The sequence below is a fragment of the Macrobrachium nipponense genome, chromosome 15 (assembly GCF_015104395.2).
Source record: "Macrobrachium nipponense isolate FS-2020 chromosome 15, ASM1510439v2, whole genome shotgun sequence".
NCBI lineage: Eukaryota > Metazoa > Arthropoda > Malacostraca > Decapoda > Palaemonidae > Macrobrachium > Macrobrachium nipponense.
The window spans coordinates 62,207,326-62,224,697 of NC_087208.1; the positions used below are offsets into that span (position 1 = coordinate 62,207,326).

The 17,372-nt window shown below is 33.3% G+C and overlaps 1 protein-coding gene across 2 annotated transcripts in view; it reads right to left on the minus strand.

The window, feature by feature from the left end:
* LOC135195010 (beta-alanyl-bioamine nonribosomal peptide synthetase ebony-like) overlaps positions 1–17,372 on the minus strand; it is a 224,106-nt gene that overhangs the window by 148,721 nt on the left and 58,013 nt on the right. For both annotated transcript variants that reach the window (XM_064221284.1, XM_064221283.1), the window contains exons 4-5: positions 11,792–12,013; positions 10,456–10,713 (exon numbers count right to left, since the gene is read on the minus strand). In XM_064221284.1, coding sequence (XP_064077354.1) covers positions 10,456–10,713; positions 11,792–12,013 — 480 coding nt within the window. The remainder of the gene's footprint in view (positions 1–10,455; positions 10,714–11,791; positions 12,014–17,372) is intronic.

The window sequence follows — 17,372 nt, forward strand, 5'->3', positions numbered from 1 at the left end:
ACTTTAATAAACTTCGTTGGTCAAGAAGAAAATCTTAGGGCAAAAGCCAAAGAGCAATTTAGACCCAAAGGGTAAATTACCTTCACTCGCTCCTTTGGAGGAAAGTTCAGGAGAGAGAGAGAGAGAGAGAGAGAGAGAGAGAGAGAGAGAGAGAGAGAGAGAGAGAGAGAGAGAGAGAGTCAACTTTTTAACATTTCAGTTACCATACTAGTTTAATAGCTTCCAGAAAATCTAGGTAAAAGACACCGTATTGAATTATTTTTGGAGAGGTTTTAAAGATTGTTTACTATGGGAGAAAATTCTCTCTTCGCCCATCCTCCGATTCATGCATATATTTCCAAGCCTTATCTACATAGAAATTGGCCCGGGGTTACGCCTCCACTAATAGACTTCCCCCAAAATTTATAAAGTGGAATTTTCTTCTTAACTTTCAGCTATATTGGGAAGGGAGCCGAAGACAGTGATCGAGTTTCAGTACCTCGATGGATTTTGAGAATCGTCGAGAAGATGGAAGAATAACTTGGTTTATGTTGTTATGGAGTCCAGTTACCTGTTAAGGTATGACTGTATACATATTTATCACTATTGAATCAGACACACATCTTTAAAAACTAGCTATGTACATTTCGAACCACCCAGTTTGTTAAAATATAACCATACCTGTATACGTAATAAGACATGTGCTAACAAAAACTAAATCATTTTGAAAGTAGCTTTCTTAATATTTTCTTTTACTATTTTGAGAGAGCTATTACCTTTCTTCCCTTTTCACTTTTATACAACGCCAATCAGCTCATTGCTAAACTCGACGTCCAATATAATTAAATCTAAAATATGTGCTGTAGGAGTCTTAAAAGACAAATGTCTAAATGAATCTCTAGAGGCGCTTCAAAGCGTTTACCAAAATATCTCCCACCACTCTACTTATTTTGCTTTCCCCAAAATACAGTATCAATCCTCATCTATCTTGGAATCTTGGAACAAGCTCTTATTCAATATAGTCCTTTTGAATCAATACCGCTTATGCCCTCGTATCCAAAGGTTTAATGTCGGTTCCTAGTAAAAATGAAAAAAAAATTAATGTCTGTTCCAGTAGAAAAAAAAAATAATGTCGGTTCCTAGTAAAAAAAAAAATAATTTGTTTCTAGTCCAAAAAAAAAAAAATAATGTCTGGTTCATTAGTTAAAAAAAGAATAATTTCGGTTCCTAGTAAAAAAAATAATGTCAGTTCCTAGTAAAAAAAAATAATGTCGGTTCCTAGTAAACATAATAATGTCGGTTCCTAGTAAAAAAAAAAATAATGTCGGTTCCTAATAAAAAAAATAATGTCGGTTCCTAGTAAAAAAAATAATGTTGGTGCCTAGTAAAAAAATAATGTCGGTTCCTAGTAAAAAAAGAATAATGTCGGTTCCCAGTAAAAAAAATAATGTCAGTTCCTAGTAAAAAAAAATAATGTCGGTTCCTAGAAAAAAAAATAATATCAGTTCCTAGTAAAAAAAAAAATGCCGGTTCCTAGTAAAAAAAAATAATGTCGGTGCCTAGTAGAAAAAATAATGTTGGTTCCTAGTAAAAAAAAATAATGTCGGTGCCTAGTAAAAAAAAAATGTCGGTTCTTAGTAAAAAAAATAATGTCGGTGCCTAGTAAAAAAAAACAATTTCGGTTCCTAGTTAAAAAAATAATGTCAGTTCCTAGTAAAAAAAATAATGTCGGTTCCTAGTAAAAAAATAATATCGGTTCCTAGTAATAAAAAATAATGTCGGTTCCTAGTAAAAATAAATAATGTCGGTGCCTAGTAAAAAAAATAATGTCGGTTCCTAGTAAAAAAAAATGTCGGTTCCTAAAAAAAAAATAATGTTGGTTCCTAGTAAAACAAAATAATGTTGGTGCCGAGTAAAAAATTAATGTCGGTTCCTAGTAAAAAAAAATAATGTCAGTTCCTAGTAAAAAAAATAATGTTGGTTCCTAGTAAAAAAAATGTCAGTTCCTAGTAAAAAAAATAATGTCGGTTCCTAGTAAAAAAAATAATGTCAGTTCCTAGTAAAAAAAGAAAAAAGTCGGTTCCTAGTAATAAAAAAATAATGTCGGTTCCTAGTAAAAAAAAAATAATGTCAGTTCCTAGTAAAAAAAATAATGTCGGTGCCTTGTAAAAAAAATAATGTTGGTTCCTAGTAAAACAAAATAATGTCGGTGCCTAGTAAAAAAATAATGTCGGTTCCTAGTGAAAAAAATCATGTCAGTTCCTAGTAAAAAAATATAATGTCGGTTGTTAGTAAAAAAAATAATGTCGGTTCCTAGTAAAAAAAAAAATTTCGGTTCCTAGTAAAAAAAATAATGTCAGTTCCTAGTAAAAAAAAATAATGTCGGTTACTAGTAAAAAAAAATACTGTCGGTTCCTAGTAAAAATAAAAAATGTTGGTTCCTAGTAAAAATAAATAATGTCGGTGCCTAGTAAAAAAAATAATGCCGGTTCCTAGTACAAAAAAAAATGTCGGTTCCTAATAAAAAAAATAATGTTGGTGCCTAGTAAAAAAAAATAATGTCGGTTCCTAGTAAAACAAAATAATGTTGGTGCCGAGTAAAAAAACAATTTCGGTTTCTAGTAAAAAAAAAGAATGATGTCGGTTTCTAGTAAAAAAAATAATGTCAGTTCCTAGTAAAAAAAATAATGTCAGTTCCTAGTGAAAAAAATAATGTCAGTTCCTAGTAAAAAATAATGCCGGTTCCTAGTAAAAAAAATAATGTCGGTTCCTAGTAAAAAAAATAATGTTGGTGCCTAGTAAAACAAATAATGTCAGTTCCTAGTAAAAAAAATAATGTCGGTTCCTAGCAAAAAAAAAACAATGTCGGTTCCTAGTAAAAAAAATAATGTCAGTTCCTAGCAAAAAAAATAATGTCAGTGCCTAGTAAAAAAAAAAAATAATGTCGGTTCCTAGTAAAAAAAAATAATGTCGGTTCCTAGTAAAAAAAATAATGTCGGTTCCTGGTAAAAAAAAAATAATGTCGGTTCCTAGAAAAAAATAATGTCTGTTCCTAGTAAAAAAAAATAATGTCGGTTCCTAGTAAAAAAAAAATAATGTCAGTTCCAAGTAAAAAACATGTTGTCAGTTCCTAGTAAAAAAAATAATGTCGGTTCCTAGTAAAAAAAAAAAGTCGGTTCCTAGTAAAAAAGATAATTTCGGTTCCTAGTAGAAAAAATAATGTCAGTTCCAAGTAAAAAAAATAATGTCAGTTCCTAGTAAAAAAAATAATGTCGGTTCCTAGTAAAAAAAAATAATGTCAGTTATTAGTAAAAAAAATAATGTCGGTTCCTAGTAAAAAAAAATGTCGGTTCCTAGTAAAAAAAAAATGTCGGTTCCTAGTAAAAAAATAAATAGTCAGTTCCTAGTAAAAAAAATAATGTCAGTTCCTAGTAAAAAAAATAATTTCGGTGCCAAGTAAAAAAAATTAATGTCGGTTCCTAGTAAAAAAAATAATGTCGGTTCCAAGTAAGAAAATGATGCCAGTTCCTAGTAAAAAAAAATTAACGTCGGTTCCTAGTAAAAAAGAAATAATGTCGGTTCCTAGTAAAAAAAAAATGTCTGTTCCTAGTAAAAAAAATAATGTCGGTTCCCAGTAAAAAAGAAAAAAATTAATGTCGGTTCTTAGTAAAAAAAAATAATGTCGGTTCCTATTAAAAGAAATAATGTCAGTTCCTAGTAAAAAAGAAAAAAAATAATGTTGGTTCCTAATGAAAAAAAGAAATAATGTCGGTTCCTACTAAAAAAGAAAAATGATGTCAGTTCCTACTAGAAAAGGAAGAAAAATGTTGGTTTCTACTAAAAAAGAAAAAAATAATGTTGGTTCCTACTAAAAAAGAAAAAAATAATGTCGGTTCCTACTAAAAAAGAAAAAATAATGTCAGTTCCTAGTAAAAAAAAATTAATGTTGGTTCCTAGTAAAAAAAAATAATGTCGGTTCATAGTAAAAAAAAATAATGTCGGTTCCTAGTAAAAAAGAAAAAAAAATTAATGTCGATTCCTAGTAGGAAAAAATAATGTCGGTTTCTAGTAAAAAAATAATGTCGGTTCCTAGTAGAAAAGAAAAAAATAATGTTGGTTTCTAGTGAAAAAAAAAAAGAAATAATGTCGGTTCCTACTAAAAAAGAAAAAAATAATGTTGTTTCCTACTAAAAAAGAAAAAAAAAGTTGGTTCCTACTAAAAAAGAAAAAAATAATGTTGGTTCCTACTAAAAAAGAAAAAAATAATGTCGGTTCCTACTAAAAAAGAAAAAATAATGTTGGTTCCTACTAAAAAAAATAATGTCGGTTCCTACTAAAAAAGCAAAAACAAATAATTTCGGTTCCTAGTAAAAAAAAAGTAATGTCGAATTGTAGTAAAAAGGAAACAAAATATGTCGGTTCCTAGTAAAAAAGAAAAAATAATGTCGGTTCTTAGTGAAAACGAAAAAAAAAAAAATGTCTGTTCCTAGTAAAAAAATAATGTCGGTTCCTGGTAAAAAAAGAAGTAAAATTTACGTTATGATTCCTTTTTTGATTTGTAGATATTCACAGCATTCTCGAGACCAGTATTGATTTTCCAGGAACGAGTAAACTGTAACCCCATACTTCCTGTTCGTTAATTGCCTACTTAAACTTCACTTATCCTCTTTGTAAACTGACCTGTAATGTATGCGACGGTTCTGTTTACGCGCACCACTGGATGGTGTTTTATCTGGCCAGTTCTTCCCCACCTCTACTGCTGCCCGTCTGGGATATACCTCTTTCTCCCACTATTTTCTTTCCTTTAATTGGTCCCCGAATTTATACCAACTTTTCTGCTTTTATTTTTATAACATATGCTCTAACTGTGACCTGTCAACTCAATATGTGTGGACGGATTTTATTCAAATTGTGTACATATCTATTTTTGAAACTCACTCTCTGATACTTCAGATGCGCTTGATAACAGAACTTCAATTTACTTTTAAATAATGGTTTATAAGTTTCCGTATAAGAAATAATGTGCGTTCCTGTGTCTGTATATATTTGTTAAAGGACCGAGGCATCCACTCCTGTTAGCATTCAGTCTACTGATTTGCTTATCTTCGGAAATTTCTCCTCTTGGACCTTTCCCCGTTATTGACAGATCGGTAGCAAACGTTTGCATCTTATCTCAAAATTCAACTCAACATCCCAGTCAATTTTAAGATATTTTTTGGTATTATTCTCGAATGCAACTCGGCTGCACAATCGCTCCATTTCATCATACACAACGAATGGAAAGTGTAAAAATAATATTTGAGGGACGTGAAGTATTCTCTCTCTCTCTCTCTCTCTCTCTCTCTCTCTCTCTCTCTCTCCTGCAAAATCTAGTTGCTCAGTATGCGCTAGTGGTGCCATGGGAACTGGTCCCCTAAAACAGCTGCTTTTTATATTTTGAATTTTTTCCATCATCTGCATTAAGAATATAACATAAAACACTATTTATTAACTTTGTAGTTAATTATTTATTAACTATGTATTTTTCCAATCTCATTGAAGTCAAGTTAAAAATGACAATGCTACTGTAGCCGAACTACATTATAACTTCCAAGTTTCTCAGCTTCAAAGAGCTAATTCGGTCGCATCTAAAGTTAGTTTTATCTTAACTAAGTAGATATTTTTCGCTTACTCGGGGAGTAAGCCTACAAATCTATTTTGCTGCTGCTGTTGTTGGGGGGATAGGAAAGGTCTATGGAAGAGCCTAAAAAGGTCTGAGAAAGGTGTTTCGCGTTGAGATTTTAGGATAGGATATTTATGATTTTTTTATTAGAATGAAAATGTAGAAAATAATGTGGATGTTAAACAGTACAGAAAGATTATTTCTAATAAAATGCAGGGTGTCCATAAAGTCCCAGTACCATTATAAGTATTTATTGCTCAGAATGGTATTGGGACTTTACGGACACCCTGTATAGCGTTATTTATTTTAATTTTCTTGGTGAAACAAGGCTCGATTTGACTGTGGATTTTAGCACGTTTTAATTTACGGTGAAAGTTAAGAATATAGGTAATGTTTGCAACTTATAAATAAGGGGGAAACCTTGCATGCGTCCCAAGTAAGCTGGATGTCGGATCACGCCTTGTTTAAATTCTAGTAAATGATGTACTAGTCTTCTCTGGAAGAAATATTTTCCCTGACATTATCCATCTATTGCTGTGAAAATCATTCCTCGTCTGGCTTTATCCAATTTATTTCTCGCGTTTCCTTAAGATCCAGACTTTTACAACGTATGCATAATTTATTCTTTCAATTTATTACGAGCCAAAGCCCTTCAGGTGAAGTATGTAATGCCCCGTTTATTAGTTACCAGTAGGGCGCCCTAAAGGGTATAACTCGCAAAGCTTCAAGTTAAACCATCAAAGGGATCTCGGAACTCTCTGCTACATCAACGATATCGTTAATTGCGTTTCAAATGGTCTCCCAACATCAGAATGCTAATAATTTGACAGACGATACAATGCAAAATGACTCTTATATTATAGGGGAGGTGAGAAGACATAGTTTTTAGTATTCGAGAAAACTATCGAATTCGGTGCTCAAATCATCAATTTTGACAAAATTATAATGCAATAATTAAAACATCATTTCAATGTGAATTTATATTTTAAACATAAATCTTGTATGGGATGAAATTTAGATGTCAAGTTTTATCTGGCGAAAGAAGTTTTCTTTTATCTTCAATACTTTTGGAGATATTAGCATTTGAATAGCATTTGGGACGGGCTGGGGTCGGGTTGGGTCGGGCTGGGTCGGACCGGGTCGGACCGGGTGTTTCGGACCGGGACGTGTCGGGTTGGGTCGGGTCGGGTCGGGTGGGTCGGGTTGGGTCGGGTCGGGTCGGGTCGGGCCAGGAGGGGTCGGGCCAGGACGGGTCGGGTCAGGACGGGTCGGGCTGGACGGGTTGGGTCAGGTCGGGTCGGGTCGGGTCGGGTCGGGTTGGGTTGGGTCAGGTCGGGTCGGGTCGGGTTGGGTTGGGTTTCCAGGTTGGGTCGGGTCGGGAAGTGTCGAGCTGGGTCGGGTCGGGTCGGGTGGCCCCGGCTGGGCTGGGTCGAGCCGGGCTGCCAAAAATGAGCCCGTTTCTAGTGATGACTTCGCTTTGCACTTAATCAATACTCTTGTATATTTTTCAAGTTAAACTTCATTCTTTTTTTTATAATTTTCCATCATGAATTTGCATTTCTGTAGTTCCCTTGGCGTATTCCATAAATCACCTTCTGCCCTCATCTCCAACCCTAAAAAATATAAACAACAAATCCGATATTATTAGATAATAATCCCCAACTACTTTCTGCTTCCGAGGACTCGCATTCCTCGTCCTAAATCCCCTTTTATTGGAATCCGAACTCCTTTCTTGCATAACATCTTTCCGGCAGTTTCAAATTTCATCTTCCGTCACTTTCTTGTTTTATTTGTTCCTCGAGTTATTGGCATTTACTTAACAGATTCTTTTAATCAGCCAAATGTCTTTCCTTATCTCTGAGATTTAGCATTCTACTTTTATTAAACAGGTCCACCTCCTTATTGCAAAGGCCGATCGACAGTATAAACCTAATCCCTTCTTCCAGCCAGGCCCTATGGAAATGAGAAAAAGGAACAGATATGAAAACAAGAATCGGGTCTAACTCTAAAGTAGAATTCTTATTTGACCTTTGACCTCTAATACGACACGGACTTCCCTTCCCAACATCGTCCTCGTTAGTGGAGTATGAAGACCAGACATAAGGCCGACCACAGACAGATAGATGGAAAGAAAGGCCTGTTACTGGATTGCCTCTGGACGGTAAATCGTGGGCATAAGATAGTGGTAAAAAAGTTCCGAGGTTTTAACCCTTCAAGAAACTAAAGAAACGGACAGAGAAATCCAAAGTTTGGGAGTGGCGGGAAAATACCCAATTATCATGAGTTTACGAGGCTACTGAGATGATGAGGCTGAAAGAAAAGACGGTCTACAAGAGAAGTTAGAGAATTATCTTTAATTCTCTCATGTCTCAGACATGGCCAGACAAGAAAAAAAGAAAGCTTTAGCATCCGAGATGAAGGAAAAACTCGACATCAACAGAAAACGAAGAGGTCTTTTTTTCTGCAGATTTAGTAAGGAACCGGGAAAAACTATAAAATAAATAACAAAAGTAGAGATCTCAGAACATACTGATAAACGAATGAGAGGCCAAGCATAGTACAAATACGAAATCTCTTGACAAAATTTGGGACGACAGATAAAAATCTAACGAATAATACTACTAATGTGCAAAATTCCTTAAGAAGCGGCAGTGGAGAGCACACGCACATTTGCACAGAGCTGTCGCGTTTTGAGCTGAACAATTTTTTTTTTACGCGAAATTGGTCACACCGTACACGATAAAAATCATGATTAGAATATACAGGTATTAATGAAACTGCATTAGGAGTAACGACGGAGAAACGCTCAGTCGTCTTTGTCGATCCGACAGATAAAGGATAAAGATCGGATAGGATGTGAATGTGACGAATGGTACCGTAAAGAATGTGTATTTCTAGATGGCAAAGTGAAGATATATAACCAAACTGAAGCTGCTCTGTCCTCACTGATTCTTTCAGAGCGCTTGCAGCGGTGAATGAATAAAAAGAAAAAAATGTATCAATGCAATCATTTTGCAAAGGGATGAAATCGAGCCGCGAGATAGAGGCATTGTTGTGCGCGTGTGTAAGAATTGCCTTGTTTGGAAATTTCCAAGAGTCAGCTGATGAGACAGCAGATTCGCCCCAGGACACTGACACATTAACTAATCATCTCATGAGGGTAATTGAATCGCTGTTAGTCGAGTCAATTGACAATCTCAAGAAGGGGACTGAATAATATGACTGCTCCTAACATGGAGAAGGTAATTTGTGCAGTTGAAGTTATAGAAAAGGACTTGTAGATAATGTCTTCACAAGCTCAATAAATCACCGAGAGTGCTAATGGCTTAAAACTTAAAAGGCATTCTACTTACTAACAACAGTCTACCTATCCCGGCAAATTTAATATTAATTTTGTTGCTGGAAACAGAAGTAGTAATGCCATAACAATAAACATGATGAAAGGTACTGTACATAAACTCGGGAAATAAAAAAAAACTGTTTACAGAGAAGTTCATTCATTATTAGTATAAACGTCAAGGAGAGGAGAGTTCGTGTATTTAAGAGACCTGTCACAAGTGAGACTTCTCACATCATTCTAAAACATGATCCAGAGTCGTAGGGTTTTCCATGACGCTGGTGATCACGTTGTGCTATGACTACTATGTACGAACGACTCGATGACAGATGTGTTCAAAAGCTTTTACAGAGAGAGATATGGTCATACTGAGCTGGAATACAAGTTCAAAAACTATAAAGCACTCTGGAAACTCTGCTGGTAACCTTGTAACGATATGATGCACTTCGAATTTGACAAACGTATAAACTGTATGGAGCAGAGCGGACAAGATATTGAAGATACGGTGAATTATAGACACTGCAAAGCTTTGGTGTGCAAAAGGAAGTCGACTTAAATACAAATCATGGATGTAAATGTTAATACCTTAAACTGATGCAGTAGGAAATAAAAGGCTGCAAATTATAGCTTATGAATGTAGAGTCTTATGAGTTTAATCATGTTTGTGTTTGTGGTTATTAAGACTTGTAAAACCGGCATTTTTGTCGAGTATTGTGATATTAAAGCTTTGGCATGTTACAAGCAATATGCAGAGCGATGTCTCTACAAATATGTTAAAAGTGCAAATAAAAGGAGTTCTTGTGATGTCCGCATTTTGTGAAGACGGGAACTAATATGGACAATTTCAAGAGAATTTTGACCCGTGACTTTCCTGAAGACTGGAATGGAATGGTATATGAAATTTAGGCACAAAGCCAAGCAATGAGACCCATTGGTGAGAATGCATGAGAAAGCAAATTATATAAATAACGAGATTAAGAATAGATATCCAACAGATGATCAATGTTTAACAAGGTAAAAAAGCGAAGAGAATGAATGGTCTGACGCCTGGGCACCCTTTATTTATTCATAACTCTTAGTTTATAGTTGGCGTATTGCACTTTTAGTTCTACTTGAATTTACATCTTTTGTTTCCTTTAAGATTATCCTCCTTACCAGCTGGTTGTTTATTTATTTAGTTTTTTGTCATCTTCTGCTCATTTTAATTAATACACACTCAAAATCCCAATCATTAAACAAAGCTAATGAAAAAAACGAAGGCGAAGAATAAAACATCCCAAATACAGCTTTTGTTTCTTTTAAGATTATCCTCCTTACCAGCGATATTTTTTTTTGTCATCATCAGCTCATAGTAATTAACACAATCAAAACCCCAATCGTTAGGCGAGCTAATGAAAAACACGAAAAGGAAGAAAAAAAAAACATCCCGAAAGAACTGGCAACAAAGTAAGGACTTTCGAAGCCCCGAGGAACTCACCTGAGAGAGAGGCTGCGTGTGCAGGAGAGCCAACCTCAATCCCCTGGGCTTCTTGCTCTGCCCTTTGTTGCTGGTGCACACGGGGATGTCCGGATGGAAGGCCGGGATGCTGAGGTCACAGAGTGGGTCTTCGTCCTCCTCCTCCTCGAGTTCCTCCTCGACTTTCTTCACTTGAGAGGATGAAGAGGACGCTGAGGAGGAGGGGAGGCCCGGGACCGAGGGGCAGAAGAAATTCATCACCTCTGCCATTGTCTTCGCCTGTTTGGGTACGGAGGAAGGAGTTGGGTAGAGGGGGGGGGGGGAAGAGGAGGAGAGGGGGAGAAGAGGATGGAATGAGGGAAGGGTAGTGTGAGAGGAAGAGACGGGATGGCGGGGGGGGGGGGGGAGACGAGGAAGGAGTGCGGGAGGAGGGGAGGGAGGGAAAAGGGAGGAGAAACAAAAGGCCATTAGGCGAAGATGACTGACACAGTAGATTCGTAATTGGCTATGTTTAGGTGAAGGAACACGTTCCCGCAGGTAATTTGATCATTATTAATAAAAAAAATCTCATTTTACTTAATATCTATATATATAGTATTAGTATATATATATATATAGATATATCCTATATAGCCTATATATATAATATATATCCGATAGGATAGCCTATATTTATATATATATAATATCTGATCTAATATAATATATATATACTATATATATTTATATATATATATATATAATAATTAATATTCTATTAATATCTATATTATATATATAAATCAACAGAACCAATGCCCTGAAACCTGGGGTGAGCTCCAGAATGAGAAAAGCCAAGTCACTGTCACATTCATACTTTTGCTGCTGCAGTAGCGAGGTTTATTTCCTGTCCAGCGGATAATTTCCACAGCAAAGTACTTCATTAAAAAGTAAACTCATTACCAACGCACTTAAACCCCCCTACAGTCACTCGCCTCTTATCAAACAAGCACTCTCTTTTGCTCTTCCGTTCCAGTACCTCCTTATACCATTGTCAGTAATTTTCAGCCTTCTGACTCTTCCGAATTATAGGCCTATACTTTTTGAACAGCCTGTCACCCTCCACTACTTCCGATCATTATTAAGACTTTTCATCCTTCTAACACTTCCGAATTATAGGCCTATGCTTTTCTGAACCTCCAGTCACCCTCCACTACTTCCGTATGACCAAAAACCTCACAGACCTCTGAGCAACAGTTTCACCTATGTATTATTATTTGCATCTTCTGTAGCTTCAGCCTACCCTGTGACCATCAGTCAGTTATTCACAGTTATTCCTGCCACACAACCATCACCGAAACTGCCTATTCGCCATCACCTTGAGAATGTCGTTGACAACCTCCCCGATGGTGTTGGCCTTCAAAAACGCCTCCAGGGTGACGTCTAGTCCTAGGTCTCGAAGCCGAACGACGACGCTGACGGAGGTGATGGAAGATCCTCCCAGGGCGAAGAAGTTCTGATTCATCACGTCTTGCGACCTAGCCAGGCCGAGGGCGCCGCAAATGATTCTCAGTACCCGGGACTCGATGGGTTCGTCCTTCTGCAGAGCGAGGGAGAGGAGTGAGCGGGTGCGTTTTCACTGGCTACGTAGACGATGATGTTCAAGCGTCTTTCAAGTTCGTTCTTAGTATATGATGATGACAGCATTGAGAAGATAAATGGCTAAATATCTCATTTATATATGAGGGGCTACTTAGAATGTATTATGGCATTACGAGGAAGTATATTCAACCTGAAAAATAACAATAAATGCTTTAAAAACGAAAGGAAGAACAATATTGTCTTGTTCCCTAAAACACAGCTAGGCGGACTTATTAACTGAAACAAGGGTACTGAACTATTTCCTTAAGATTATATGGACAACACAGGACCAAGATCCGAGGAGAAGTCGTATTTTGCACGAGGCTGGTTAAAACAAGACTTACAGAAAATGGAAAGCGTAAACGGATGACAAAATAAGACTGGAAATAAGAATGATTTTCTTAGGGGAGGAATGCCCTGTGGAAATCAAGAATGATTGCCATTTAATACTCAACTTTAATTCAAATGCTCACACATTTATCACAGATGCTGTCACTCTCACACATACACATGCATCTATAAATCACTGGGATATCATTTCTAACAAAAACAATAGAGGGAGACACACAAACACACCTACACGTACACACACACACAGAGAAAATGAGGTCAGTAACGTCTTGTGAAGTGAGGAGACTGTAAACACTTCATAAAGCGCTGAGTAACCACGACTTGTGGTGGAAATGGAGAAGGATGATAAATGGAGGGAGAGCGAGAGAAAGGAGAAAATATATGTATTTACTTAATTTCATAGCTGACGGATTTGAGAGAGAAAAGTATCGACGTTGGAGAGAAACTAAATATACTTTTTGCGAATGGATACAGTTAAAACAACGGAAACAAGTTATATATATATATTATAATAATATATATAATATATTAATATATAATATATTATTATATAATATAATATAATATTGATATTAATATATATATATTTTATATATATATATTATATATGGATTATTCTATATATATAATATTATATAATATATATATTATTATATAAATATATTTAATATATTATATATATCATATATATATATATAATATATTATTATATAATATATTTATATTATAATTTATATATATATATATATATTTAATAAATATAATTATATATATATATATATTATAAATATATATAATAAATCTATGATATATATATATATATATATATATATATATATATATAAGTATTTAGATACTATATATAAACGTATATATAAAATATAATCACAGAAGGTTTGCTGTAAGTTATAATAAATTGATGTTGAAATACCTTAAACGGTATGTAAAAAGAGTACTCTTGCCGTGGTCATGTAGAAATCAGCCAGGAGTTCCTATCTATATAATAGAAAGCTTTGAAGATAACTCTAGAAGGAAAAATAGTGATGATATAAGAAATACCACCAAAACAAGAACATTCGTTGATTAATATTAACGAAAATTATTGTTATTAGCGTTAAAATTTTTTATATCTTATAAGCAATAACATTGGCCACTTCATAAAAAATCTTTTCACATTTACACTGAGAACTCGTGTCAATAGAAAGACATCTCGACTGACCATACTTATTCCTTTCAATGGGGCTTTTCCCTATTTCCTAAATGGTTATCAAGAGTGGCTCTTATCTCCCATCTCTTGGCATCCAAATGGGGTCTCTCTCTCTCTCTCTCTCTCTCTCTCTCTCTCTCTCTCTCTCTCTCTCTCTCTCTAGGTCCGGTGCCTCAAAAAAGCTAAACAATTTCCAACTCCTGACTAACTTTCCGATGTTTTTCTTTTCTGTCTCGTTTTCATTCTCTTTCTCTTTCTCTCTCTCTCGCTTCCTTGTTCGTCTCACCTTCATAAAAAAAAGTGAACGAGAAAAATCACAAGCGTCCATAATTACCTTCCATAGCTTCCATATTCATTCCAAGAAGAGATAGAGAAAAAAGGGGAAGAGAGCAATAAAGAAATTAATCAAATTACGGCCTCTTCTAGAAAGAGGATGAATGAAAAGTGCAAGAGAAAGGAAAAATAGAAAAAGACTCCTTTGTTGATTTGGCATCTCAGTAAAAAAGAAAAAAGAAAAAAAAGGCAGGGGAGCTATTCCAAACAGTAATTAAAAGAACAGTCGCTGATTACAAGAGATTAGTGGAGGAGATAATTTGGCTTAATTGATGTTAATTTTACTTTTCAGGCCAGAAAACATTCAATGTTTTCATTTTTCTTTTCAGGTCATAAAATTATATGTTAAAATTTTACTTTTCAGGTTACAAACCATCAAATGTTCTCATTTTACTTTTCAGGTGATAAAACATTAAATTTTCTAGATCTTACTTTGCAGGTAATAAAATATTAAATTTTTAAAATTTTACTTTGCAGGTCATAAGATATTAAATGTTTTAATTTTACTTTTAATGGTCATAAAACATTAAATTTTTTAGATTTTACTTTTCAGGTCATAAAACATTAAATGTTTTAATTTATTTTCATTTAAATCTTTTAATTTATTTTTATTTTACTTTTCAGGTCATAAAACATTAAATGTTTTAATTTAACTTTTCAAGTCATAAAAGATTAAATGTATTAATTTTACTTTCCAGGTCATAAAACATTAATGTTGAAATTTTACTTTTCAGGTAAAAAACGTTAAAAGTTTTAATTTTACTTTTCAAGTCATAAGATATTAAATTTTTAAAATTTTACTTTTCAGGTAATAAAATATTGAATTTTTAAAATTTTACTTTTCAGGTCATAAAACATTAAATGTTTTAATTTTACTTTTAAGGTCATAAAACATTGAATGTTTTAATTTTACTTTTCAGGTCAAGAAACATTAAATGTTCTGATTTTACTTTCTGGTCATAAAACATTAAATGTTTTGATTTTACTTTCTGGTCATAAAACAAATGTTTTCAAATTTACTTTTCTAGTCATAAAACATTAAATGTTTTGATTTTACTTTTCAGGTCATAAAAATTAGATGTCAAAATTTTACTTTTCAGGTCAAAAACATTAAATGTTTTTGTTTTACTCTTCAGGTCATAAAACATTAAATGTTTTAATTTTACTTTTGAGGTCACAAAATATTAAATGTTTTAATGTCACTCTTCAAGTCATAAAACATTAAATGTTTTAATTATAGTTTTCAGGTCATAAAACATTAAATGTTTTAGTTTTACTTTTCAGGTCATAAAACATTAAATGTTTTAATTTTACTTTTCAGGTCATAAAATATTAAATTGTCTTAAAGATTTATGATTTGAAGGCTTATTTAAAATTAATCTACTCTACCAAATGTTATCAAGTCATTTTTAATAATATCTGAATTCTGTCAGATTACATCTTAGCTGAGGACATGTGTATATCTATGTATCATGCAAAGTTAATTTGTATCATGCAAAATTAATCAATATAAAAGTAAGATAGAGTCATATATGCTTTGAATATATGGTGCAATGTTCTTATCTTCGTATTGATTTCAATCTATTTTGCACTACCAAAATCTTCACTTTCTAAAGTCAGTTACTAGTAGCTGACGGAAATCAGTTGAAAATTTTGAGTCCGCAGATTTTCGTCAGCGAAGGAAGATATATGGTTAGGCAACAGAAAAAATTATATATAGTAAAATACTTCATGCATATGTGAGTACTCCCTGCAATTTAAGTCACATCAAAATATTATTATTTTAAAAAAATTTCTGGCTCATGGGGAAAGAAGTTTACATAATTAATGTTGCATTCTGGGTTAAAATGTGCAAAACAAGCTTGTAATTACTCTCGTTAAAAACTGTTAAGTTGGAATTCCTAGTTAACCTCTAATATGTAATGTTTGGAAATAGTTTTTTATATTTTATGGTTCATTAAAATATTTTTTTACAATATCCAACAAACTAATGTTTGGATAATAGTTTTTTATATTTCATGGTTTATTAAAATATTTTTTTTATAATATCCAACAAACTAATGCTTGGAAAGTTTTTTATATTTTATTGTTTATTAAAATATTTTTTACAACATCCAACAAACTAATGTTTGGATAATAGTTTATATTTTATGGTTTATTAAAATACTTTTTTTTACAATATCCAAAAAACTAATGTTTGGAATAGTTTTTTTTTATATTTTACGGTTTATTAAAATACTTTTTTCACAATATCCAACAAACTATTCAAGACACCGAATCATTCAAAATTAAGTAAAAAAAAAAAATGTTATAACCCACTTGTGATTTAACACAGAATATTCCCGCAATGTCGTGAACCAAAATTAATGACATTTTTGTAAAATTTCCAGATTAATTTATTTTAATACCCTGGTAGGGTACTGGACACCTAATATAGGTCAGATTGCTTAAAAAAGTATTTTTATACGGTGGTTTAGGACTGCAAAAATTCCTGTTGGTCTTTTAAATCCGTCCCAGTATTTGGCCTCTGGCCTAAATTTTATGTTCAATTCAATTCGATTCAATAATTATTTGGCTTATATCAGTAACTCTAAGAATTATATCTATATCAAAGTAAATAAAAAATCGTCCTTTCTACTTATATGGAACCAATGCAACGACTGAAGTAGTAATATAAAATATAAGAAGGCAGTCACAATAATAATAATAATAATAATAATAATAATAATAATAATAATAATAATAATAATAATAATAATAATAATAAAATAATAATAATAATAATAATAAGGGAATAAGGAAAGAGGCCTTCTCTGAGGGCAGTAGCATTGAATATTATAGCTGTTTCAACGGCATTTAATTTATATAGAACTTCTTAATTATTCTTCTTATATTTTTCTCATCAGCATGTAGCTGGTCTATCAGGTTTCCTAAGGACACAAAGACGACTGAAATCTTTATATGTCGTTAGGAAACCTGATATACCAGCTACATGCTGATGAGAAAAAGATAAGAAGAAGAATTGAGAAGATTCTGTATAAATTAAATGCCGTTGAAACAGCTTTAATAATAATAATAATAATAATAATAATAATAATAATAATATAATAATTAATAATAATAACAGACACGTCACAGTCTCAACGTTTATTCCAAAAGCGTTCTCATTACTTCAGAGCTCTAATTATTTATGGACTCTCTTCCCACGCTGATGAAACCAGAGACCACAAAGTCCCATTGTAACTCGAGCATCACAGCGCTAATTGAACTGGGGAAACAAAATGAAATCTAACCGCAGAAGGGGAATTTTTATTAGCGTGTATGGAAAGCATTTCAACAACTGTCATGTAACACGGGGGTAATTCTGGTAATTCTAGTATCACCAAGTTGATTATTCTATGGGAGTTCAGTATTTAACTATGTCGTT